The sequence below is a fragment of the Zosterops lateralis genome (genome assembly GCF_965231275.1).
Source record: "Zosterops lateralis genome assembly, chromosome: 9".
Taxonomy (NCBI): Eukaryota; Metazoa; Chordata; class Aves; order Passeriformes; family Zosteropidae; genus Zosterops; species Zosterops lateralis.
Genome location: NC_139769.1, coordinates 15,814,064 through 15,841,660, shown reverse-complemented (window position 1 = coordinate 15,841,660; position 27,597 = coordinate 15,814,064). Strand labels below are relative to the sequence as shown.

The following is a 27,597-nucleotide window of genomic DNA, read 5'->3' as shown; positions in this document are numbered from 1 at the left end:
CTGAAACATTGCTGTATCCTGCAAGCATACAGGACCATAGTATCACTGCTTACTTCTTCCTATCAACTACTATCCCCCTCCCGTGCCACAGCCTACATTACTCACTATCATGCTGGAGCTACACTGCAGTCTCTGCAATCCCTTTGGGAAATGCACTACTACATTTGCACATTTGATGGACTTGTCCACCCAACAAGGCCAAATAAAGTGTAAGAGCTTGATTAATTCCTGATCTCCAGAAATAGTCAGAGTTCTGCAAAATCCTTCCAAGAAATAATCCACAGGATGATGTGAACTGCCTCCTGCTTTCAGAACTTGCAGCCATACATTTGCTCCCACACTGTTTTCAATAATCCTAGCATTTATTGGGGTAGAAAGGTAAGAGAGAGTTACTTATTAGAAATGGTTACAGAATGAACTTCAGATTACATTCTTGAAGATGAAAAAGCCACATAACCAAGGAAGTATGTTAACAGGAGGAAAATACATGACTTAAAATTTTTAAACTATTAGTGACAAGAAGTTGCCGTGAAAACAAAATACATGAATCTGTAGGAGCATGAAAAAAGCTTTAAAAATCACCACCTGCTTTATTTTATTAACACTACCTCCTCAAAACAGGTAAGCAGCATCATTTTTTATTAGTTATTTCATTTCATGTCCAAGAGGAAAGGGCCACAGTTCTGTAGAAACTACTAGGAAAGTTCTTATTTTGAAAAATAAAAAGCTAGAACTTGAATGTGCAACACTACTTGCATGCCTGAGTTTTTTCCCTTATTTTAAGAACATGGAATCAAACCCAGGCCTGCAGGAAAAGCCATCAGGTATCATCTTGCATTTCAAGAAAAGTGAGATATCTGAGCTAACATCACATGCAATACTTGAAATACAGTCATGATTTACCATGAGCAGCATTATTTATGGCAGTTTAGCCACATGCATGAAGCTGGGGAGAGAATCATTGCCAACCTGCTTCTCCCAGTACAATTCCAGTCTGCATTTGATACTTACCCAGCTCAAAAAAATTAAAGAGGGAGACTTGGAAAAGGTTCTGTAGCAACAATGAAGAAGGAAGCTTTGTTCTAAATCAACACAAGAACTTCTCTCCTAATCCAGAATACAAAATCTGTTTTGAAATGGACCATGGTGTTCATTTCCCACTGCTGTTCATTATCTTCACACTTTCCTCTGAAGACAGACCTGCTACCACACAGATACAGACAGCTGGAAGCAAAGTTCTGAGCATTGCATTAAATGCAACATCTCTTATGAAAAATAAAGAGCAGTTCATAGAATTGTAATGCAAACAAAAATTTAATCTTTAAACAAAAATGTTCATTATACGGAAGGTCACAATACAAAGTTCTTAAACACAATACAACACAAACAAGTTGAAAAGCCTTTTTTGATTGGAAATTATTATTTATACAAAGACTAGATGCCAACAATATCATTGTACAAAGTTTGACAGTGGATTCATAAATTGATTCCCTGAAAATTCCCTCATTTTGAAGAAAGAGTGAATATTAAGGTAATGGCTGAAGTGAATTCAAGGAATTCAGAGTTACATTTGTTTCCATCCTCAATTCTAAGCACTTGGATTAGATTTCATGGTACAAAAGGGATAGTAAAGGCACACTGTGGTTTGAAAACAAGGCTAGATATCATAGCCTTTACACTTTCCGGTTTTTGTCTGGGTGTTTTTTAAACACCCAAACAGGCAGATAAAATAATCCAACCCTCCTGATGGGGTGCAGAGTGAACAAATTAAAATCTGCAAAAAATGTAACCTATTTAGCCTATAAAACAATATTACTATTAATTATGCATTTGAGTGATTCCTCAAATCCTCTACCATTTTAGAAATGAAGTACCTTTCTCCAAGTTATTTATGCTACTCCACTCCTGACAGAACTAGCATAAAATTAATATTTACGATATTTTTTCACCTTCATCAGTTTGGTCGATTGTGGAAAAGGACTGATGCATTCCTAAAAAGTTGAAGATATTGGCCAAGTCAATTACTTGCCGATTTAACTTTTTCAACACAGCTTCCCAATTTAGAAAAAAGCTTTAAAGAAAATGCTCATTTAATCTGATATAAACTATTAGACTGCAAGTCTTAAGTGTCAAATACTGGCATAAAGTGTTCTTTAATGTTGAGTTCTGAAGTCCAGACAGGCCTACTGCAATAATTAAAACTAGTCTTGCCAAAGAACTGTAAATCAATGCATTGTGGTTTAATCACATGTACCACAACTAGTTCTGTTGATGAACCGTGTCAATTCCTATGGGACTGTTATACAACTCAAAATTAGTTAACAGTTTGGAAGAGTTACATATGGACATTATGAAACACTGTTCCAGCAGCACTGGTCTGCACATAAACACAACTAACCAGTTTAAACTAAACATTTCTAGAACTACATAGAAAGGAAGTTTTACCACATTTTGGTTCCCTGAGAAGAAAAGTGCTCCAACTGCAAAGATATTTGGAATGCCATCAGTACAGTGGATAAACATGCACCTCTTGCACTGCTCCTGCAAAGACATCTACTTTTGCGTTGATCAGACTTGTTTGGGCATTTTCATTCAAAATAAACTTTACATTCAACAAAACTGGCAGTGGAATGGGAGCAAGAGATGACTAAAAGTAGTCTAGTACTAAAACTAGTTTTATCTGTGATGATTTGTTATTACAAACTGGAATGCAGTTTGTTAGCACGCTTGTTGAACACAAAGTCACTAAGGGCACAGTTTACTTCATCTGTTTAACCTATAACTGAGACTGGTTTTTGAAAACTGTATTAAGTTAAAGTTTTAAAATGTGTTTTTGAAAAGCATGCTAACCTCTTCTTTCCCCAGGGGCTTAACTTATGTTTTTAGCCAACATGATAAACATCATGAGAATTAAGACTTCAAATATAATAAAACAGCGCACAGCAGAAGAATGAAGCCAGGAAACATTTTATTTCCATCCAGTTTTGCAAGTATTAAGGATGGCATAAGAGTTTACCCCACCACTATGATTTATGAAATTATTACATCCCTAGAAGAGGCAAAGCTTATAATGCTTCCTGTCTTTTCCTCCCAAATGTTTATAAGTTGTGTGATTATTTAGTTTTATCTGTGTCTTTCTGTCCCTATCTAATACAAGCCTCAAACCTCCTTCATCCTCTCCCCAATAAGTGGGTGGAGAGAAGCTGCACTGAGGCAGTCAGTAATGAGAAGTTATAAAAATATTAATCAGCAACATACACTACACTAACATCTGAGATGCTCACAACATACAGAAGACAACTTTGCAACTACACCGTGTTCTGTTTGCCATCATTATTTCTGAAGATCAGTAATGTAAGATTGGTTCTCTAGGACATGCACACAAAGTTACTTCAGATTCTTCTGATTCCTCCCAATTTCTAGGCATCAATTAATTTTGTATTTACTATTTTTAAGACAAAATGCTGAAACCAGTTCTAGGTATTTAAATAGCGAGATTCAAATGGCATCTTCCACAATTATAGAATTAATGCTTAGTACTTGTCAAAAGCTTTTAAAAATTAAGTTATGTTGAAAATTACTTTCAGTATACCCCATGCAATTAAACTGCTCAAATAGTTTTAACTCTTAATTTAATACATCCTAAGTTAGAGAAGAGTTCATATTTAGAAACTAATTCCAGACAGTTCTTAGACCGCATATGGCAGGAGATAAAACTATTTTAAATCATTACTATCAAGAGAAAAAATTCTCATAGTAAAAAAGTATATACATTCTCACTATAGCCAGGCAATAATTTTTTTTTTTTCAATACTACCATAAACATTTAGCTGAATTATTTCAATCAGTAGAACCTAACCAACAATTCACGTTCCAAAATTCAAACACGTTTACCTGTAAAAAGCTGCATCTTTTGTTTGAATCTGAATAAATTTTTCTGTTCCAATACGATCAACTCAGTTCAATGCATTAAAGTTTAAGACTGATTTGTAAATTGCTCTCTCTCCTTCACTCCTCTCTACCTATACTGATCTTTAGAGAGATATTAAGCAAGACTTGTAGAATGCAATGGATGCATTTCAACCTCAGGACTTATCTGAGCATGCCTGCAAACGCTCTCTTACACGAGGTGGAAGTGTTTTTAACAACCTTTCTTCTACAATTAGATTATTTCGCTTTAAGAGCTGACATTCTTCCAGTTCAGCAGGAAGTGATTCAAGATAGTTTCCAATGAGCTCTAACTGAACAAGATTTAGTAGCTGACCCACAAAGGGGGACAAATTCATCAGACTGTTGTTTCCCAGAAGAAGAAATTGCAGCTTTTTGCACTGAAATAATCCATCAGGCAGTATTTCAATCTAGAAAAAGGAAAAAGAAGAACAAAAATAAAGTACATTAGAAGTTGTTAGCCTACATGCAGCTCCATGTTTTGACATTTCCCCTTTTTATTTTCGGTAAAAACCTCTCTTAGTTTAGGAAAGGAAAAGGAAGACTGTAATTCCTCTATCATTATGTGATCAAGTGCTTGAGAGCATGGGTTTATTATCCCTGTTTTCTTACAAAGCTGCTTAGCTCCTGGCACAAGGCAAGCCTGGAAGGGGAAGCACATCCACAGAGAACTGCACACAGAGGTGTGCAGGTGGCAGGGGAGAGGAGAGCCTGCTATTCCTAAGAATCACTTAATGAAGAGCAAGCACAAGAACAAGACTGTGGAGAGACATTAGCAGCTCCTGTGTTGTGAAACCTGCACAAGCAGTTATTTGTGCAGTACAGTTGTCCTGGCCCACTCTATTGACATGTAACATCCAAAACCCGCCTCACCAATGAAAACAATTATAAACCTCAAAAGAAGTCACAAGCCTCAGCCCCACACTAACAAGGCAGACAGTTTAGCACTGATTGTGAGGTTACCAACCATAATTATTTCCCTCTTCCCAGTCATACACTTGAGCTGTTCATCAACCAGCTGTTCATTCACTTTGGCTTTCAGTTTGACATTTTAAGGTAAACAATGAACACTGTTCACTTCCATTAAAATACTACATAAGATTGACAACTGCAGGGAAAGGGAAGATATGTTTCGGCAGCCATGCTAACCTATACCATCTCTGGATCAAAGCCTTTAAGCCACCACAAACCAGGATAGTACTTATTCAGTATTATGTGAGCTTTGCTGATACCAGAGCTTTAGTAATTAAACAAGCACCACCCCTTTTTTCTGGATTTACTTTAATCATGACCACCACAAAAGCAAGAAGCTGTTCCAGAAGAAATGGCAACTTAATTTTCATTTCTAAGTAGTAATTCAAAATCCTACTTACATGATTTTTTGTCAAAGCCAAGTACTGCAGGTTGCTCAGATATCCGATTTCTTCAGGGATGGAGGTTAGCTTATTATAGCTAAGATCCAAATAGTGTAACTTTCTACAAAGAAATAGCTGCAATGGAACATTCTTAATATTATTATAATTTAGATACAACTGTTCCAGGTTTGATAATGCACCAATCTGCACTGGGACATATGAAATACTGTTGTGCCACAATTTTAAGCAAGAAAGATTCTTAAGATGCTGAAAACTAATTATTTCTTCCACTGTTCTGAGATTATTTTCTTTTAAGTCAATTTCATGCAAGTTGTTTAGGGTAAAAATGGAATGGGGAATGCGCTCTAAATCACAGCAGATTAGTTCCAAGGTTCTCAGGTTTACCAGCTTCTTCAGGTTATTTAGCACTATCAGTTTATTTCCCTCATTGTTGATAGACAAGTGTTGTAAAGAAGGCAGAAGATCTGTAATCACTTGAGGTATACGGGAAAGGTTGTTTTTTAAGTGAATTGATCTCAGATTTTTTAGCCCCTGAAAGCCGTCATTGTATATGGAGTTGTGATGATCCAGCATGAAATATCCTGTTAAGCTTAATTCTTGTAGATTTTTTAGATGAAAGACCCAAAATGGAATTCTTCCCATCTCACTAGACTTCAAACGCAAGGTTTTCAGATTTTCTTCTAAAAAGCTGACTGCTGGATAATCCATTGTTAGTGATGAATGATAAACATTGAGCTCTTTGAGACTGACAAGCTGGGTCACAGCTGAAGGAAGTTTGGCTTCAGGAATAAGTTCCAGGCTTAGGACTTCTATTTCTGTCAGTTCAAAGACACTGTCTGGAAGACCATTTAACATGAAAAGGTGAAGTTCAGTCTTGTCTTGGGAGTTTCTTACTAGTTTATTTTTCAGTTTTTCCACTGACCATTCATTGTTAAGATTTATCTGTTTCAGTTCATTTTCACTCAAATCAGACAGGAATATTGAGAATCGCTGGGAATAAAGAGGATCATACTGATCTGCCAAGTGAAGAATAAATGCAAAGTCATTCTTCACATCAGGTATATCAGTGTAGTTACTTTTCTCTCTCAACTTCTCAAAAGAGTATTGCTTAAGTGAACTTCTTAACATCCACCACAAACTGTAAGTACAAGTTAATCCATAGAAGATCACTAAAACAACATAAAACGAAGCCAAAACTTTAAAAATCTCTGCTAGCGAATAAACACACTGGTACCTTTTGTAGCCTGTAAAGGCTTGGACATTAACTACACAATCAATTTCAAGTGTAATAAATGATAAATAGTAGGGGACATAAATTACTATTATGACAACTACGAAGACTTTCACTATAATCTGTTTCATATACACTGTGTATACAACATCTTTTTCTTCGGCGTGTACTCGGAATTTCTTCACTTTTTCAAATATAGCTTTAGCTTGCTCCCCTTCTTTTTTGTCAAGAACACTTGAATTTTCTCTTCCAGTTGTTTCCAAGCCATGTTGTGAATATGGCAGGGACTGTCTGCTGGCCCCTATGTCTCCTGAACTCTGAGGTGATGAAATCATTGTTTTTGATTTAGCTATGGGCAACTTCCTCGCAGACTGCTCAGCAACTGTTTCTGAGAGGGCACGCGTCGTCCACGGAGAGTCAAAACACTTCTGAAGAACGGCTACAAAATGCTCCAGCCTAGAACTTGTACTAGGATAGTAAAGCCAGAAATTACTGCAAGCTGCAAAAATAAAGGTATGCAAAAGCACCAGGTATGGAAAAAATTTGGCAAACCAGTGAAGCTGTCGCTCATAACAGACTGCATCAATGTAGGAATACTGCTGCCGATGGAGATAATTCTGGATTTTAAGCGGGACGATTATCGGTGCTGTCGAGCTAGCTGACATGTTAAGGTTGGCTCTAACTAAATCCCAAGGCACAGCACAATGATTGTCAAATTCTAGCTTGCAAGGAAGACAACACAATACTCTGGTTTGAGTAAGCTGGAGAGCCCCAGCGAGCACAGCAACTAGCAGCATTATCATGGTGAGGTAATACCAGAAGACATCCCACCATGGTTTTAGTATGTGGTAGGATGACTGGGCATCTGCTAAGCATTTGAGTTCTGTTAGCGTGATCATGACTTTCACCTGTGAGAGAACAGCAGCTGGTAGAAGAAAAAAGAAAAAAAAAATACATTCTTAGAGAATTGTTAAAAACAATTTTATCACACCATTAAATACTTGAAGTTTATTACTGTTTTCACAGTTTTAAATATCTGTAACATGTGGCCTGGACTCTAGAGCATAACAAAAGGATCCAAGAACTTCTGGGACTTAACCCCAGCCATCATTTCATGGATTTATTTTAAGGAAAGGTACTTGGAAGTGCAAAAACTTAGAGTGAAACTAACATGACAGAAGATGTATTTTAGCCAAACATTTGGGTAGTGCTCCAGTAGAAGCAACAAGCAGGTGTAAGTTAAAGAGGTGGCTGATGTATTATCAGCAGTTCCTCACTACCATCATAAACTCACATAAGTGATTTCTTATTTATGAAGTATTCCAAAATCAGAGTGGTACATTAACATGATGGCTCTTGTAATTTAGAGCTCTCTACCAGATTAAATAATTCTACCCAGTTAAAAATATACAAATTCCCAAAAAGCCCTTGTGCATTATATATACATAATTCCCCATCTTCTCCCATCAAGAGAATTAAGTGCATTGGTAGAATTAAAATTAAGATGGCATAACATATTGTTCAATATTGTTTTTTATATATATATATGACACATTTAACTCCCAGAAGCATAGGTGTGATTCATACTTACTTTACTAATTAAAGAGAATAAAAAACACAGCACTGCTCAGTCAGGAGGTCTACATCTTTTAAAATTCCTTGGACATGCCATCTTTACATTTGTCTTCATTCTGTATGGAGAAAACATTGAATATACTTATTTAATGGCCTAACCTAAATAAAGAGTAAAGATTTCAGCTTTCATTACAACTGCTGCCTCGTTATGCCTCCATTAAGCTCTGCATTGCTACAGCTACATGAAATGGAACAGTATGGACTCATATGTGATCATGCAGCATGCAAAGTCAAAGTTTTGCAGTCACATCAATACAAAAATCCCCAACTCCCAGGAGAACTGCCTACAGCTAAGCCTTATTTCAACAAGGAAGAATTCTTTTTTCCCCAAATAACCATGAACTTGTTACTTGGGAAACTGACCCCCACCTGGCTACACTCTCCTTTCAGGCAGTTGTAGAGACTGGTTAGTTCCCCTCTGATCCTCCTTTTCTCCAGGCTGAGCCCCCCCAGCTCCCTCAGTTGCTCTTCACAGAACCTGTGCACCAGACCCTTCCCCAGCTCCACTGTCCTCCTCTGGGCTCACTCCAGCCCCTCAATGTCTTTCTTGCAGTGAGGGGCCCAGAACTGGACACAGCACTCGAGGTGTGCCCTCAGCAGTGCTGAGCACAGCAGGACAGTCACTGCCCTGGTCCCCCTGGCTGCACTGGTTTTGATACAGACAGGATGCCATCGGCCTTCTTGCCCACCTGGCCACATGTTGGCTCTTGTTTGTAATATATTGGTACTGTACATTTCAATTCTAAACAGAGCTGACAAACTGTTATAAAAAGTCAAACAAAGATTCAAGTGGAAAGAACGACCATCTTGCAATGACAAAGCTATTTATAATAGAATACAAAAAACTTACCAGGCCCACCCAAGGGAAAGCAGCTGAAGAAGGACTGGATGGTTACAATGCACTCCTGTAAGGAAAATAAACTGTCATAAGGTTGTGAAAAATTTGGACTCCAAAAACTGTGAGTATTAGAACAGCAGCTCATGACTCCTTCCACAACAGCATTTCAAAGAGCCAATATCTATGAGTAAAAGATCTCAGGATCTACAAGATGCCACCTCCTTCAAATTATTTACTTGTTCACTATCTGAACGTTGCTTTTCCTAAAGTAGAGATAAAGTAATGGCTTCTCTCATTGTCTCCTTTCTAAGCACTAAAAGCCATTTAAGCTCAACTGGTTTTGCATATATGTAAAGTTTCAAGTTCTGCAGCTGAGATGCTCTAAACAGCTGAAAAATAGCAATTTCTTCAATCACTCCAACTTCCAAAAGCACATCTCAAAAGCCTTTAAAATGAGTCCTTTTGACATAATTCTTGTGGTTTGAATATAAATTTGTTGGTATAAAAGCACGAAGAGATACTAAATCTATTCCAGTTAAGGCTTTCATTCTGCAAAGAATGCCTGGATCACATCTTGACTCCAGCCAAACATGCTTGATTTCAATGTGAACAGAAGAAAATTAAGAACTTTTTTTTTTCACTTCCAAACTCAAATTAAAACCGCTCAATTCTTCTTGCTTGAACTTTATTATAAAAACAAAAGACTTGGGACCTTCGTTAAAGTTGTAAAGAACACACTAAGAGAAGAATGTATTGAATGATGTAACAAAATATGATCAAAAGGTAAAAATAGCAATTTTTTAATAAAGAAAAACACTTGAAAAGTCAAAATTATCACTAAATTGGCTGAGAGTTTAACAGCATGTGAAAGGTCTAATGAACATGAGGATGGGAACAATTCTTTTCCTGACAAATGTGTAAACCTCATCAGGAGCTTGGGGAGATACTAACATTTTAGGATGAAGCATATAACTAAATGCTTACTGGAGTATTCTTGGGGAATAAGGCATACCTGTGCAGTAAAAAGGACAAAATTCAGAGTACAATAAAACAGTTAACACTCTTTGATAAAATATTTTCCCTAAAATTGACAAAAAGGAGAACAGAAAATGAAACTTAAGCCAATTCTGTCAAAATCATATTGGTATACTTGAGAGTATGCATCACTCAATACACCTTTTTTAACCAATGACATAATGCCAAAAAAACCCCAAACCACAAAGTGTTTTGTTTTTGTAGAGATCGAGAACTCAAGGCGAGTGACCCATGAAACTTTCTGAGGTCTGTTTCTATAAAGTGCTTTGTCACCTCTCTGCCTTGCAATTGAAAGCTGTTAGTCCCCATCAGAGATTCCAGAAAAAAGACTACATTCTTGCTGTGGCTTTACTTTCTAGCAGAAAGCAAATGTCACGTTAAATATCAAGTATTTAAATACTTGAACTCTGGTCTGGTGAATGGCTACTTTTTGAAGTCTTCCAATGAAGAATACATATCCATTACAAGTCTATGTTTATGAAATAAAGATTCCCGTAGGCAGTATATACAATTGTAACATAAACACGTGAATTATTGATGATAATTTTGCTGAAGACATTTTTCTTTCAAATCCTATCTGTCTGCCAAGAGGGACTAATCAAATGGAATAATGCTGAACTGTAATGGATTTGATAAACCTCATCTCCAGCAGCTTTCAACCCATATCAAAGCCATAAAAGCTTTTCAAAGTGGCCTAACTCAATTGGCAATTTTTCCTAGAAGAAAAGAGAATGAAGCTTAGCCCCAGGTAGAATGATGACTTCAGGAGAGTCACTCCAGACCAATACAGAGACACAGGCCAGAAAAATAAAGTAATAAAGATCACTAATATCAAGGTAATTTTTAGTTTAAGATTTATTAAATCAGAACAACAGAAACATATCCAGAAGGTGAATAAAGGGCTCTCATTTTGAAAAATATTATCTATAACTATCAGATACCCACCACCACCCCCAGCTGCCAAATGGGTAATTGGCATTGCATTACTCTGTCATTTGGTCATTGCTTACAGAATTTTAGGCATATTTAGTAAGGGATCTCTTTGCAGAAAGGCATTTAACTTGCTTGTCCTCCCTAAAGGGTATTCAGCTGGTGTTTCTGACATACTAGTTTAATCAAAATAGATTCATGCAATTAAAACTTTATACAACTACTTAACAGGTACTCCTGTGGCCCCTCTGTCTCGCTTTTTTTTCCTCCTCCTCAAAGAAACATACCCACCAAGTTTTCAGTCTCTTTAGACTCTTGCAGTTGCTTCTCAGCCTAGATGCTGACATACTAATGAATGTATCTGTTTTATAAATTTTCTATCAAAAGTCATTCCTGAACTACAGTACCAACTTGGCTTCTAGCTAATTTAAATATATCACTTTTTCTTCTCAAGTTTTGGATGGAAAAAGTTCAATAATAAATGAAACATATCATTGGTTTTGCTTCATAGGCAGTTTTCAGATTCCCCCATGAGATTCCCAGTATCTGCTTATGGTTTCACATGTACAGCCTGAATCTTGCAAATAAATCCTCACAAAAATTCCCAAAGGAACAAAAATAAACAAAATTTACCCATATATATATTCATCACCCAAACCAGATCTTTCCTGGCAAAAACTTCTCATTTTATTGGCATGTTACTGCTTCTTTTCTCAAGTATTCTGTGAACAACAAACAGTGAGGTACTGCAAGAGTTCTGGTGTCTTGAGTGCCTCTCCCTTTTTCAAGCAGTGATTCTTTCAGAATCAGAATCCAGGATGAATTTGGTCACCTGTGTGCATATACAGATTCAGTTGCAGGACCTCTTTGAAAGGAATTGTGGTTTTGAATCTGTATTCCCTTGAATGCTAACCAACACAAACAGGATTAGAGAAAGCTTCTTTCCTGCTCCTTCTGAAGATGATCACAGGTGACAATTAAACATGTGTAAGTGATTATCCTTTTGTATTTAAAACAAATCCAAAGACATTCCCACACTCTACAATAAACAGCACATTCCTCAAGCACTGAATCTTCAACACTATATTAACATTAATTACAAGTTTGCTACATCAACCTCTCAAATAATCAAAGATTCAAAGTCCTTCCAAGTAATCAGAAATTACAACTACAGACAATCTCAACTATGTGTACCTTGCCTTTCTTAAACACTCCTGCTCTCATGACAGCTGAATGTAAGGTGTAGAACAGTAACAGCAAAGTTTTACACTGCTTAAGAATCAGTCCTTGCTCTCTGGGGAAGGCTTGCATGAGTCTACATAGCCAAGTCATTTCTGGGGGAAAAAAAATGTAAACATAGTTTAAAATTTAGTGAGTTAGGCTACACAAACATTTGTACTTTACAAGATTTACCCTTCTCTGCTACTGCTTCAGAGTTAATTGCGCAGCCCATAAATTGATAAAAGAATCTTTAAAAAGTCAAGCAACTACTACCTCACTTCAGGAAGCTGCAAAAAACAGGAGTAGAACATGGCAAGTATATCTCAGCTTCCTCAACTACCTAAAAGCTTGAACGTTCCCAGGTTCAACACAAAAGGCCTTAGGTGGAAAAAACACTTAAAGGCAGTTTCACCCTTCTTTCTCTCTCTGGTACACTTAATGCAAGAAAAGTACTTTATACAGTCTAAAGTCTTTATAAAGTTGCAGTCTAATCTAAATTGAAAATATGTTTTACTCCAATTCAATTTGCTTTGCAAGCACAAGACTTATTCTTGAAACCTGACTGTGCAGGACTAGATATGTTACATTACATTATGCATTTCCTTCCTGTGCCTGTAGCCCCCCAAAAAAGATCACTGTCTTCCTTGAGCCATAGTAACTTCTCATTAGTATCACTGATATTGAGCCTTTTCTCTATCCAAGGAAGTCAAGAGGTAAACTTTGGTTGTAAAATACGTCACTGGTCAAACACTCACTGGGGAGAGGGACCACACTCAAACATTCCAGTTGCCTAAAATTACAAACCTGTGGGCCACAGAAGAGAATGGATCACATCAGCTAGGTCTGCCCAAGTGCATGAAGTTACTTGAGCTTAACCCTCAATAGCAGATGGGAGGGTAGAAACAAGTCAACTATTTCGAAGATTAAACTCTGTAATGAAATTGCATTATAAGATTTGCATTTAAAAGTTACGTTAAGTGTGCTTTCTATTTCATTCTAGTCTAGCCCAGAGCAATTTCAAATACAAATTCACATTCGGATATAAATATTTTAACTAGTAAAAACACTTTCTCCAACCCTCTCCTCAAATTCCTAGGAAGGCCTGTACTAGTGAGAAAAAGATTCAGTTTAAACCCAAGTTGGAAACCAAAGAGATAGGTGAGACAAACAGTTTACACAAAAACCCTACAAAATAAAATGTAGAAAAATTTGGAAGTAGGTACAAACCTAAGTTTCTGAGCAAGTATGTTACAGAGTTAAATAGGTAAGACTTCTAACAGTAAAAAAATACAGTAAAATGAAAGGTAGACCAGCTTTATTTTCACGTAATTGCATCAACATGACGGATCTCTTTGAGAACAAGCTGTCTACTTGTCCAGAACCTACCACTTCATTTGTAGCCATGGTGCTTTCTAATGAGCCAAGCAGAATCTGAACTCCAAATCAAATCTGCGCATTTCTAGTAAGCAATGTTTTGTACAGCTTTACTGTCTCAGTACTATTTCCAAACTTAGATATGCAGTTGTAAAATATATAAATTAAGGTTATTACTTGAAACTTGAGACATATCATCCTCTAAAATACTGACTACAATAAATATCAATGCAAGCATCTGTTAAAAAGAGAGTGCTTTGTATTGCTCATACAATAGACAGTTATCTTGTTTCATTCCAATATTTAATTAATAGCTTATTTTATTTGTGCTTATTGGAAACTCTAGCACTCTTATTTGCTCTAACAATTTACATTTCTTCGATCAGCTGTATATTTCACATGTTTCACTATGAAAAGGAAATTATTGGAGGAATATGCCACCAATGATGTAGCTGTCAGAGCAGCAAAGGCTCTCCTTCATTATACCCAAGAAAATACTTGCAGCAAAAAGGGGCACCATCCCCATACAAACCTAATCTGGATTAGGATCTAAGGATCTAAAGAACCTTATCATCTCAATTAGAAAAAGGCAACAAAACCAGAATCAGAACTGCAAGACTAACAGTGCTCAAATGAACGGTGACTTAAGAATGCAGACTAAAGGAAGGGGCTTTTTAGCATAAGAGAAAGAAGAATGAGAATATAGGGGGGATGGAGAGAAGGGGAGGGAATTGTATTGGAAATGTATCTGCCCTCTTAGGATAGACGCACATAGTCCATCAGTGCTCAGCTAACGCTAATTTAAACCACAAGAGAACTCTCTCCAGAGATGACTGCAGGCATGCCATGCTGTCAAGCATTCCAGCCCAAACCTGTCAAGGAAGATACCAGGGAACTGGCATAGATTACACTCTCAAGTCATATCTAAAAGAACAGGCCTCCTTTGTTGTTCTCCCATCTCCCAATTAGGTTTTAAAGTCAGTAACTCAGTTCTAAAGAAAGATACTACAGTCTTTACCTCCACGTTCCAAAGAAATCTTGGAGCAAGTTTGGAACATTAAATATGAAAAGTCTCCTTGGTTCTTCACCAGTTCTTTCCTAAACAAGCAAGATGACACTAACTGCAACCTCATCAGTCCCCACCTAGATCTTTTAACTGCACCTTCGGTAGCTCTCCCAGAAACCATCTTACACAACATCAGCTACAGTACAGTACATCAAGTCATTCATCCCAGTACTAACACAGAGTCAGACACCTTCCAAGTGCATGAAATAAGATTTTTCAAGCTTGCTTATTATACCTTTTTATTCTTGTAACCATGTTTTTGGGTGTTTCTCATGCTGGGAAATATGACTACGTAACCATAAGACAATGGTACCAGCAGTATCCCTCCAGCATTCTGAATGACCATCAATGGTATCTATTTTATTTTGCATGCCAAGATAAGTAATACAATAGAAAATTAATTTTTATCCCTTTAGTTTCTGTAAGTCAGAGAGATATGATGCCAATTCATTGTGCTGCCATGCTTAGGACATCAGAAAGGAAAGCTGAGAGAACACTAGAGAATATTCATAACTTAAATACTATCAGATTTTTTTAAGCAAGTTCTTTATTTATAGTATAGCTTATTATCTTCAGTCTTCAAGAGCAGTAACAGTACAAAGGACCCAGCAGTATAAAACAGAATTATATAACAAGAGACCTTCTTTCCTTGGGAAAAGGCAAGGAATTGCTCATACACCTTTTTCTCTTTTCAGTGTCCTCAGTAAAATCAAATGGCCAAAGACACTTGAAACAGTCAAGACAACTTTGTTAACTTTACTAGAAACCAGTCTGAAAGAAGAGAATATTTTCAGAAGGAAGAACTTAGGAATATGTCCACAAACCTGAACCAGCTCTGAGTGCATAAGCGTGCTGCTGTCACAGCAAAATAAAGTACACTGACTACAAATCCTACTTAAGAAATCAGGGAAGCATTTGGGTCAATTTGATCATCAACAAGATATCATGTTGCTATAACTAGGCTATTAACATCATTTGTTACATGGTAATGTAATACCGTATGTCCTCGGGTATTAACTAAAGCACCTTCATATTCTGATTTGCTACTTCTAAATAAAGGAATAAGGAATTCCACCAACAAAGATATAAGGTACCAACATTTTTCATACCACCTCTGCAGAGAGCAGCATACTGAAATCTGGTGGCTATTGTTATTCAGAACCTCCATTCTACATGAATTTCCCAGCTCAAACATTGCTTTGCAATACAATACCCATACCTAACCTAGTTAATAATTTACTTCTGACAGCTGAATCACTTAATGCAAGTACTTTAATTTCTTTCCAACTCAATCTTCCCAACTGTAAAATTATGGTAATGTTTCTGCTATTCTCTAAAAATTATTTAAATGAGGACTATTATACACTAATAATTTCTTACTAGGTATTTAGGTGTTTTGGATTGTACTAAGCTTCTGTTTGGTTCTGAGAGCTGGAAATACATGCTATTCCTTTTCCTAATAGTGGTCAGACAGTTATCACCTTTGTCCGATCCCAGAAATATTAATTTGTATTTGCAGTCCCCATCCTACCTAGAATAATTCTGATGTTTCTAAAATATGAACAGTTACCTAGTACCATAACTTAAAATTTCAACATTTGGCTAAAAAAAGGATCCTGAAGTTTTTTCAACATTTATAGACTGCTAAGACCAAGCAGCGTTCTCTCAGGATAGCAGATGTTGAGAACGGAAACAGCAACTGAGGTCACAAAAAATAGATACCAAATGTATTCTGTCTCTGCAAGATAATTATTATTACCATGTACAAATATAGCTACAAGGTTTAAGAATGGTCAAAAAATAGTCCTTTAGTTTTAAGTTTTCCTGATGCTGCGTAAGATTAATGGAGAACTTTCTAGAAGGAATATTATTACTTCCACAGACAAGAACTTAATTGCATCTAGGAAAATGTAATTATCAGGGCAGCAACACAGAAACACATCTGATTTCATTCTATTAGTTCTGACATCAGAAAGCTGATTTGGATTTTCAGCAGTGGCTCATATCTCCTTTTAGAAGCAGCAGGTTTTCATCTTGTTTAACAGGAAAGACAGTTACTCGTGAATGCCAGCCTGACAAACTGAAATACTCAATTATAGATGTTTGATCGAAATAGCTAAAATAGAATATTGAGAACAGATAAATTTCCAATTGATATCTGATGCAAATTCAGGCACTCTTTGTGTATGCCAGCTCTCCTGAAACCCATCTTCAAAGAACATCCCCACCTCAAAGTAAGAAAAGGAAAAACTTGAGACTGGAGTCAAATAGAACCCTGCTTGAAATGGAAATTGAACAGGTTTCACCAATCCTCCAGCAGTGTTCAATCTGGCTGCACAACCCCCTCAGCCTCTTAAGTATCTTCCTATTCGTATTACTCTGCACTATGTATTCACTAATTGGACAAAGCAACCAGCTACATCTTCTCTTCTTTTAATAAAATGAACAGACTGAAAGTAATTTCACATTGTGAAAGTGACTGTGAAGGTAAAGTTAGACTGTGTGGTTGTGTATGCACAAACTGCATGCCTAAACACAACTGCACAGCTCAGAGCTGCACATATGCATGTGATCAGGAGAGCTGAAAGCAGTGCTGTGCCTATCAGAAGCATCTCCTAGAACAATGCTAAGCCTCAGAACCACAAACAAGTGATCAGACTTGAATTCTACAGTAAATCCACAGTAATCCTGCTTTGTTTCCTGAACAAACACAAAGTTAGTTTAGGACCTCTGTTCACGCGTTGTACTTCCATCAAACCCAAGTGTGCTGTGCAAGTCTCCAACTGCGCAGAATTTCCTTTTTTGAGAAGGCTGTCTGAAGAGACCCAGCAGCTGGTAAGGGTTTTCAGATAACAGAATTATCAGAAACACACTTTGGTAGGAAGCCAAGTCTAAGAACTACAAAAACAAGAGTCAAGGTTTTATCATCACCTGAATCAATTAAGAACTTTGAAGTAAAAAACGTCTAGCCTCATATTTATAAGAAAGTAAATAATAATTTGAAGCAAAGCAGACATTGCTTTTAACTCCTGTTCGGTAAAGCACTTAAGTAATTGACATATCCCATCTCACTTCAACTAAACAATAATTTTCCCAACTTTGCAGTCAGTGTCATTGCAAAATTAGTATTTAAACAATGGTAATGTTCAGTAAAAAACATTTACTGGGAAAAGACACTGGAAAAGCAACAATCAGTTTCACACTTGCATTGGCACAGGTTGGAAATCAAAGTTTATCTTGTGAATAATTTAAACACAGGGTAAAACCAAACAGTTTTTAGTTAAAAATGTTCAGATTCCCTCCCTTCTTCAAATAATTTGGATTACACAACAAATGCACACCAAGAGTTTCATTCATATGGAAAAATTAGTTCAAAGGACTAATACTTTAACATTAAAATCACAATGTGCTATTATTAAATTTCAGCTCACTATATCCTCATATTTGGATGCAGATGATTTATTTAGCTACCAGAAAGTAGCTAAATAAATATTCCACAACCTGAACTACTCACAGAATACTGATATTTTCCTCAGAAAACTAAGGCAATAATGTCTGGGAAATAAGGGGTTACATTTTCTGGGGTTTGAAATAAGAGCTCTAAAAATCAATGTCACTTTAATTAAGCCTGAGTAAACTACATGACCACGATTTTGTGAGCTGTTGTGCCACAAAACCGAAAGTTTGCTAACTAAAATCACAATCCAAACTACTTTCTCACAAAGAAACAAAGTGTTTGTAACAATGTCTAAATTCTACTCACAATTAGTAGCAACCAGATTGTGTTACTACCATATTCTTATTGGTATCACTGGATCCCTTACCAGCATTTTTAATCCCTTTAGTGTCTCACAGTCAATTAAATTCTCAATTTCAATATAAGAAATTGCATTCCAGTTTACAGTACTTGGAGGCTGAGCTCTTATGATGATAGAAATGCAGTCACATAATTTATTTCAATTATTATTATAAAACAGAGCAACACCAATGAGAATTAAATTGAAAATAGTCCATTACAAGCTCTCCACAATTTGCTTCTGATTGTTGAAAGACCCTAGAAAGCTCCTGGGTGTACATCAGAAGGGAGTATGTCAGCACTGTACCCTGAACTGCATTTGTAACAGCTTTACTTAGAGCTGCATCATCTGCCTTCCTTCCAAGGTACTGCACACTACAAAGCACACCCTTTAATATCAGTACGTTTAAATCAAATAGCTGGGGAAACTATTCATAAGTATTATGACTCTTTAGTTCAATAGTGAATTCCAATTTGATTTCAACTAGCTAAAAATTAAATCCAGAACTAATTTGTAGCAGACTAACAACTCTTGGGGAAAATAATCTCCAAATCCAAGCATAAATACAATAAACTGAAGCTTGCTCACCAAGTCTGGTAAAACTCTAACTGGAATTATACAACCTATACCCTTAAACATTAAAACCAGCATATATAAATATTAGAATATTAATTCCACTTCACATTTCTCAACCTTCTACCTGCGATACCTTAACCAGATGCTTCATAAGCACAGCACAGACTGCTAACTTATCTTTAGAAAGAGTAACTGCAAAAGCAACTAACAGAATAACACTATTTACAAGACAACAGCTGAACAGCTGTTACAAGGATGCCTAAGGACAGATACAGCCCACAGGTTAGCGCTTTGAATACAGAGAGCAGCGTGAAACGTTTAGATAGGCAGCACAAAGACCCACATAAACCACACCTTATCCCCTTAGTCACATGAAACATCCATTTCTAATCCTAGCTGAGTAAAGCTTGATGGCTTTAGCAGTATTGTAAGCTGAAGTAGTGTTATTGGAGCCACAGTCTCTTTTGCTACCTGTAGCGCACCAGGCAGAGCAGGCACAGCAGCAGCTAGAGCAAGACAAGATTTCCCCCTCCATTCCCCTTCAGAAACCCCTTAGAAAAATATTTATTTGACAGTGACATACTGCTCTACAAGGTTCATTTTACAACGCTGAAATTCTGATGGATGGTTCTTTAGCACTGTTGGTCCCTCTCTAAAAATTATTCAACATGCTTTCATTAACTTCAAATAATAGCTGTATTGGTAACTTGCAATAAACAAAGGCAATTTTCTGCCTATAAAAATCATGTTTTCCTGAGAGAGGAAACAAATACAAGCCAGACCAGCAACTCCCTTCTCTCAAAAGTGTAAGGGAACTAGCAAGTTAATATTGTACAGTTTCTAAAAGTTACATGAATCCTACTGAAGTTTTAAGTCAAATGCATTATGTGCATGTAAAATTCAGTAGAATGTAATAATACATGCTAATGTAAAACTCTCTGATAAACATTTGTTATTTGGCTACAACAGAATGCTTTAAACACTCAAGAAAAACCTTAAAAAATCCTACCTATATCTATATATTAACTACTGGTTCTCTACTGTAATCATTCCGATTTAATTTCATGTCCTTGCACTACTCAGGGCCACAGACACTGAACAAAATTTACATCTGCTATTCCCCACACTATCATCTGAGCTATGTGGATACAGAAGAAAACATGTACAATACAAATGACAATACTCAATAAATTCTACAACTACTGTACGATTTTACTACTTAAACCTCATGGGCTTCCCTTCACCACTCTCTTGAAAGTTTAAGTTAAACAAGACAGATCAGTAAGGCCTAATCTGTTGCCCACCCTCCTAGGAAAGTACTTAAGAAAAAATTCCAAAACACCTAAAATAATTAATGCCTTACCTTATCCTTTCAGCAAACAAAGCAAGCTGGGAGTCAGCAAATATATAGCATAAATACTTGAAGCCATAAGAGACCACATAGCTTCTAGCTTGCTCTAGGACTACCTCACAGGTATAGTTTTAAATAACCATGCTAGGGACCAAGTCAAACACAGTTTACCTATCAGCATAATTAATTACATTCTTAATATAAAATTAAGCTTTAGGGAAGTCCACTTTAATCACTCCTACATAACTGGTCAACCACAGCATCCACTATGGCCAAATTCTGACCCCAAGCCAGGAGGCTGCCCCAGTTTCAGCCCTGAGCGGCCAGGCACAAAGTCAGCCTGGCGCCACTGGCACAACTCAGCCAGGGCACAGAGAGAGGCTGCCACAAGATCCCTGGCTAGCTGGGGCGAGAAACGCCTTGGCCAGGCAGCAGAGAGGAAGACAACGGCAGATAAGACGGTTCCTGCTCGACACGCGGAACTGTCAGGCCTCAACCCCGAGCTAACTCTTCCCTCCCTTGCGGGGATGTTGGCACTCGGCTCCCGCTGGCCCCAGGGCAGGAGCCGCCCGCAGCTCGGGCCGAGGGGTGGCAACGCGGCCCGGCCGGAGGAGGCGGCCCCGGGCGACCTGTAGCGCCCGGGTCACCCGAGGACACGCGGATATCGGTTACGCAAACCACGGAGCGGTTTTCCCGAGCTCCGCCCGCGGGCCCTGGGGCGGCCACAGACCCGCTCGGCCCCTGGTCCCCTCAGCCCGGGCCGGCCCGGGGCCACGGCAGGTGAGCGGCCCCGCTGCCGCCGGGCGCCTCCGAGGCACGGAGCGTTCGCCGCGCGGGCTCCCCGGGCTGCCCGATGAGGGGCGCCGGGCAGCCCTCCCGCTCCGCCGGCGGAGGGACGAGCACGGGAAAAGCGGGGACTGCGAGAGCTGCCCTCGGAGAGCCCCGCTCCGTGCTGCTGCCCCTCGTTCCGCCCGTGCCTGGCTGGCGGGCCGGGGGGCCCCTGTCAGCGGCGGCCGCCCTTCCCTTACCTGCCCCTGCCGCCCCCGGCCCGGCCCGGCCCGCCCGCTGGCGCTGGGTCCGCGCGCTGCGCTCCGCTCCGCTCCGTCCGCGCGGCGCAGCGCGAGGCACCGGCTGCAACCGGCGCGTCTGGGGCGGGCCCGCCGCCGTCACGTGACCACCCGCGCGGCCAATGGGCGCGGCCGGCGGCGCCGCTGAGGGGCCGGGGCGGGGGAGCTGCGGCGGACAAAAGCGCCTTACCCTGCCCGGCCCGGCCCGGCCCCGCCGCTCACCTGCCCCTCACCTGCCCCTCACCTGCCCAGCCGCCCGGTCCCTGCTCCCGGCACTGCGGGGAGCCCCCGGCACCGCCGCCCAGCTCACGCCTCTCGGTGCGGAGCCATGGCTGTGCCGGCCCGCGGGCAGCACCCACCCCGCCCCCGCGTGCCGGCGTTTAAATAGCCCGAGCCGTTGGGAGAGGTGGAGGAAGTGAGAAAGCCATTGTCGCCGGCCGTTAGCAAATAAAAATAGAGACGGTGACACTCGCGAAACGCAATTTAATCCCACCGGAGGCTTCGGCTGTGGTGGGGTGCGGACGCCGGGGCCAGCAGAAGGAGCGGGGGGATGGATGCTGGGCACGCCGGGCGGCGGCTCCGCGGGTGCGCTCGGGATGAGCCCCCGCCCCGCCCCGCCGCTCCCGTGCCCTGCGGCACCGGGGGCCTGCCGGGCCAGGGACACCCACCGCCCTTTGGGACAGGAACTGTCCAAAGTCTGCGCCGCCAGACTCTACCAGGGCTCTTAGTTCCACTGAAAACCTGATGCCGATGTTATAAAGTTCACTAATAAACACAACGTTTTTATAAAGTCATGATTCATTTGACTTTCCTACTTCAGCTCCTCTTTCCCCAGTGGGCAGTGCAGCTCCCTTCTCCAGATGTCTGAAGAGGCCAGTTGTGCTGGGCAAAGGCATGAAAGCCTGGAGGAAAATTTTGATTTCTACAAAAACTGGGACAAATGGGCTCTGCCTCCCTCCTCTTAGTCGTGCAAACAGCTAACTCTATTCAAGTAATTGTCCTGACATATTTTCATTATTAGTAACACCATTGCAAGGACCCAGTCTAAGCTCTATTTCCAGTATAATTGCACTCCTTACACGGGCTCTGCTATGGTAATGTTTATTCTCTATCCAGTCATCAATTTCGTGGGAAAAGGGCTCTTTTCAAAATATTGCTTTTCCTCCATGAAACACAAAAATCCTTTTCTCTGCAGCTGTACAACACCACCTTCATTTTAAATAATAAAACGCTGAATTTTGCAAAAGTTAACAATTTTCAAATTGTATTCAGTTTTCAAATGTGTATTCAGTACACATTTATCTAGTGGTGTTAGTTTCAATTTAGAGACATTGAAATATACCATAGTTTTGAGGAAGCACAAGCATTGCACTGGAGCCAAAAGTGAAACTTAAAACAAAAATTAAAACAAAAGAGAACGTCACTTTTTAATCCAAACATGTAGAAATACCCATGAAAAGGTGTGTTGGGGAAAAAAAAAAAAAGCGCCCTTTTGTTTTTCTAGTTTGCAGTCGCAGTTGTAGCGGAACAGAGAATGTATTTGTTTTAGGCTGATAGCAATCTAACCTCAGAGAAACAGCTCCTGTCACCACAAAGATGTCAACATCGTGGCGTTGTCTGCAATTGCCGCTCCGAGAGTCGTTGGTGAGGTTTGGTAAACAGCAAAGAGCAGGCCAGCCTCTTCCCCGGAGACCAATTCTCTTTTGTCTCATGACCTGCTCCCTCCCCAGCTGGCTGTACCATCGAGACAAATTTTCTGCTCTATTAGGGTTTCCCTCAGGAATTATTTAATCTGTTTTATTGGGACTATTTCCCCTGTCCATGAGCAAAATAAATAAAAGTACATCTCATTTTATAATCTTGCTTTCTACCAACTCAAAAATGAAAAGTCTGTCTCCAGGATCTGCCATATTTTCCTTTTGTCAGCAATATGCTAGGAAGACAAGTTAATGTTTGACTAAATTATAAAACCAAGAACTATTTGTGCTAAGAATCAAAGTATTCAATTAGGTCAGAACACGGAAGTTAATGTTCATAAGGTTCATAATTGCTTGAGCAGAATATTGCAACATAATTATCTGGGTTTAGTTCTTTACTGTGATACTGGGTAGCTCCTGGGGAAGCACAAGGGGAGGACTCAACCCATCAGTTGCACCACACCGATCTCTGAGCAAAGGAAATATTTTGTTAACATCTTACTCAAAAGCAACACCATTTTAGCAGTGCAGTTACTCACTGCATAGCAGATCAAGCTCATCTTTAAGGTTAGGTTAGTGACAATTATTTCAGGATTAATTTCTTCCAGTCTTTTTCAAGCAACATTATCTGGAAAATGTTCTTCAAGCTCCAACACCCTTTCTGTTTGTTTGTGACAGCCATTTATAGGATGCTGAAAAACAACAGCTTGACAATACTGTGAAAGTTCAGCTTGCTTTCACACATTGTGCCATCCCTGATCTTTTTTAACTTGCTATTTGGATGTCACAAACACAATTTTGAATATATATATATTAAAAATAATTATTTCAAATATTACACTCAGTGTGACTATTGGGTATCCAGAGCATCTGCTTCAACCCCTTCACTTGTACAATTTTGGGATATTTTGTGTAGCAAGAAAGGAAACCTATATAGTAAAGTGCTGTATATTTAAAAGGGTAATACAGTCAACCTTTCACTTTGAAATATTTTCTATTGAAAATTCTTTTTAATATTACAGAGATGATATTACTCTTGTCTTTTAACCCTCCAGCAGTGTTTGGAGTTGCAGGAGCAGCAGCATCTTGATCGGTGATCATGGTGGCAGCAGTATCTGAAGCTGAGCCAGTTCTGCAAATAAAGCACCCTATGACAACTTGCCTTGTGATCACCAAGTGCATTTCTAGCTATCTGATGCTCAAGATCCTGTCTTTTGGTATGAAAGGCTACAGCTGCATATTTAGGTAAAGCATGAACAAGCAGATCACAACTCTAACTCCTAAAACTCTATACTACCGTTTATTCTCCTTAAGAGAATAAAAAACCACGTAAGCTTCATAGTTATTCATTTAATTTAATTTAATTCCCTGGTACATCCTGATTATCATCTCACTTGCTCTTTCTGGCATTTGCTAAAGCTTCTTTGTCTTCTGCTGACAATTTATAAATCACATGTTCCATGCGCTCCAGATCATTGATTCCTGATGCAATAACGTGGCTCGCAGTGACCAACAAAGGCTCTCCTGCAGGGGTGGGTATTTTAGAACAACACTTCCCTCTGCCGGATCCGCGGGCACTCACAGCTCTGCCGGCCTGGAGGGACCTGCAGCGTCCTCTGCCTCTCGCTGCAAGACATCTGCTCCTCCCAGACTGCGCGGGACAGTGCGAAACTAGCAAAGCTCAAAACAATTCATCGGATGAATAGGAAAATCATAAACATTTCCTCCAGTATCAACTGGACAGAAATATCCATATCCTTTCTTCTCAAGACAGGAGTATCTCAAAGCCACAGATAATGTGAAAATTGGGAGTCTCAGGACCTGACATTTCATATTCCCTCCAAAACCTTGACAGCTTTATGCCAGATGAAATTAGAACAAAATTTAACAAAACTTTTAACCAAAATCCTCAGCCATTTCTTACTTTATAGTGTGTAAATATATAGGGCCCTTCAGGAAAAAAAAAAAAAAAAAAAAAAAAAAAAGATAAAAAACCAAACAACAACAACAACAACAACAACCAAACAAACAAACAAACAAACCCCACAAACCACCACCACCACCACAACAAAAAACACTTAAGAAGAATTGCCTGTATCTCTTGTGACTCTATAAAAACTAAGATGGTGCTACAGTGATTGTTAATTGAGTGCCACACTTCGTACCTGGCCATCTGTTTCAAACTGCTTGCAATAACCAGAGTATGACATTTTACAGGGGGGTTGGTGGAAGCTGCTATATTCAGATACAGCTGTCTTGCCTTCAAGTTATTCAGTGGCTGACATGTTGTCCTCAGTTGAGGGTGAGTGTTAGAAGGAAGGGGAGAGAGAACTACAGAGATACATGAGTAAGACTGTGCTTAAGTCTTGCCCTTCACAATGACAGGAACTGCTCCCAGTGCAGTACTACATGTGCTCCTAACTCATTTTAAGAATACCACTGAAAATCATAATTAAGCATTTACTGAACAAAGACTCTGTTCACATACTCTGCTGAATGAAGATGAATAAAGAAGGGGAGTAGAAAATACAGATATTATTCTAAACCAAAATTCCCCGTTAGGGAAATTTACTTTGAAAAGACAGACAGAGGGACAGAGACTTTTTCTGTTCCACAGAAGAAATGTCCAAAAGATTGGATCCAGGTAGTACTCAGTGTTGAAAGGTAGAATAGGTAAGAGTCCTGAAAAGCATACTGAGGTTATTTGGAGTAAGCCACCATTATAAAACAGCTAAGAGCTAGGTGGTTCTTGATCTGGGTTCAAAACAAATCTTGTGCTAAGCACACAGAAGGTCTACTTAGAAAATATCATATGAGAAGTATTTCACATGGAAAAAAAAATTAAAGAGTTTGGAGAGGAACTAAAGGGCTTAAATAAAGGAACCAGAATGTCAGGATTAAGGAGGCATTCTGAGTAACAACAAAAGGGAAAGGAAATTAAAAAGCAAACTCAAAAGTGTAAGATGGCGTAAGCAATGCTTTTCTAAGCAGGTGGTATTCCAGTCATTGCCTTGTTTTCTAATGCTGAAGAATGGGATTCTCTGCGTCATGTCAATGGTATTTCATTCTTGGCTCCTGCTGATCCTTACATCTTGTTGATTAATTGTAAAGTCTCTGTATGAGACTTTCCAAGGAACTTCTAATGTGGACTCCAAGTAGACAGAATGAGTATTTGTCTTCCAAGACCTTTCAACACAAAATAAATGTTTGTTGGCTCTAGTAGCCCTACAGGCATTATCAGCTAACATTTGACACTTAATACTGCATTACTAATAATTGCTGTGTGTCTGCTAGAATACTAGTAACAAATAACAATTAAAAAGAAAATTAGTGCTTTGGGATTCAAATACCATTCACTCCTATTGCTCACAAATGCTTTGACTCCACTGTACAATTCTAGAACTGCAAGTACAAGTTGTAAAAACGGCAATTAAGAACATGACACTTGAAATACTACATCACAATTTTCTGCAGAAATACACTTCAATGTATTCTTGTGCAGATCCTGGTTTCTCTCAACTGTCCTAGGCCTCTTTCACTTATGCTATCTTATTTTTTACATTTAATTCACCTTTCACAGGGGTGAGAAATATTTCATTAATGACTGCTTCTGTTTGCTCAGCACTCTTGCAAAGTCTTGAATTTCTTGAATTCATCACTTGTCTGGGGCCAATTTTATGCTTGCTAGAAATCAGAAGTCCTCCAGTAGGGAACTCCTGACTGTGGCATTTTATGTCATCACTGTTCCTTTATTTGTTAGGCCTCAGACATGCAGCCCTGATTTCAACTGGGAAAGCCCAAGAGGGTCACTCCCTTTAAGTTTTCTCTTGTTGCTGATTATAGTCCCCCACTAATTTTTCATCAGAAGTTGCTGCTGCCTCAGATCTGCAGCCTGGTTTATGTGTGATGTTGCTCCCCACTTCGGGGTTACCCAAACTAAGTGGATCAGTTAAACACTTTTGGTTACAAGGTTTCACTTTGTATCATTTTGAAACACTCAATTTGGGATCAACTAGTATAGGCTCTTTCCCATTTAACTTGCCCTTACAAAAAACCAGTATCTGCTCCTCACCTTGCAGTCTAGGATCTTCAGGGAAGCTGTTAGATCAAAACACCAAAGGCAAATTATTCGTCTTTCAGCACACATTCAATCTGGATCTTCTCCCCATTCCCTTCAGTCTTCTTTCTGAATGTGTATTTTGAGTTGATCAGTGATTTATCTGAAAAAATTATTCCAATTATCCCTCCAGAGAGTGTACACATAAATTCTTTACTATTTGAAGCCCCTGCCAGAAAAAAGTCACAGAATCACTTCCTGCTAACTTGAGGAACCCATAAGATAAAAAAGTCTCTGCCACATCTCAACAGAAACTTGCTTTCTGTATTCTAGAGAGCAAGGGAAAAATAAGACGAGAAGGTCTGTTATACTAAAGTATCTTTAACTCAATTCAAATA

General features: G+C 39.0%; 1 protein-coding gene across 2 annotated transcripts; it reads right to left on the bottom strand.

Annotated features, from left to right (window-relative positions):
* Nucleotides 1-357: 357 nt before the first annotated feature.
* LRRC8B (leucine rich repeat containing 8 VRAC subunit B) lies at nt 358-21,957 on the bottom strand. Of its 2 annotated transcripts, none has more exons than XM_083867544.1 (5): nt 21,939-21,957; nt 9,041-9,095; nt 8,147-8,246; nt 5,322-7,480; nt 358-4,358 (listed from the first exon to the last, which is right to left on the bottom strand). In XM_083867544.1, the coding sequence occupies exons 4-5, from the start codon at nt 7,452-7,454 to the stop codon at nt 4,086-4,088; spliced, it is 2,406 nt and encodes an 801-aa protein (XP_083723670.1). In that variant the 5' UTR covers nt 7,455-7,480; nt 8,147-8,246; nt 9,041-9,095; nt 21,939-21,957; the 3' UTR covers nt 358-4,085. The 2 variants fall into 2 exon arrangements, with proteins under 2 accessions (XP_083723670.1, XP_083723669.1); XM_083867543.1 differs by lacking the exon at nt 21,939-21,957 and adding an exon at nt 21,407-21,459.
* Nucleotides 21,958-27,597: the final 5,640 nt, after the last annotated feature.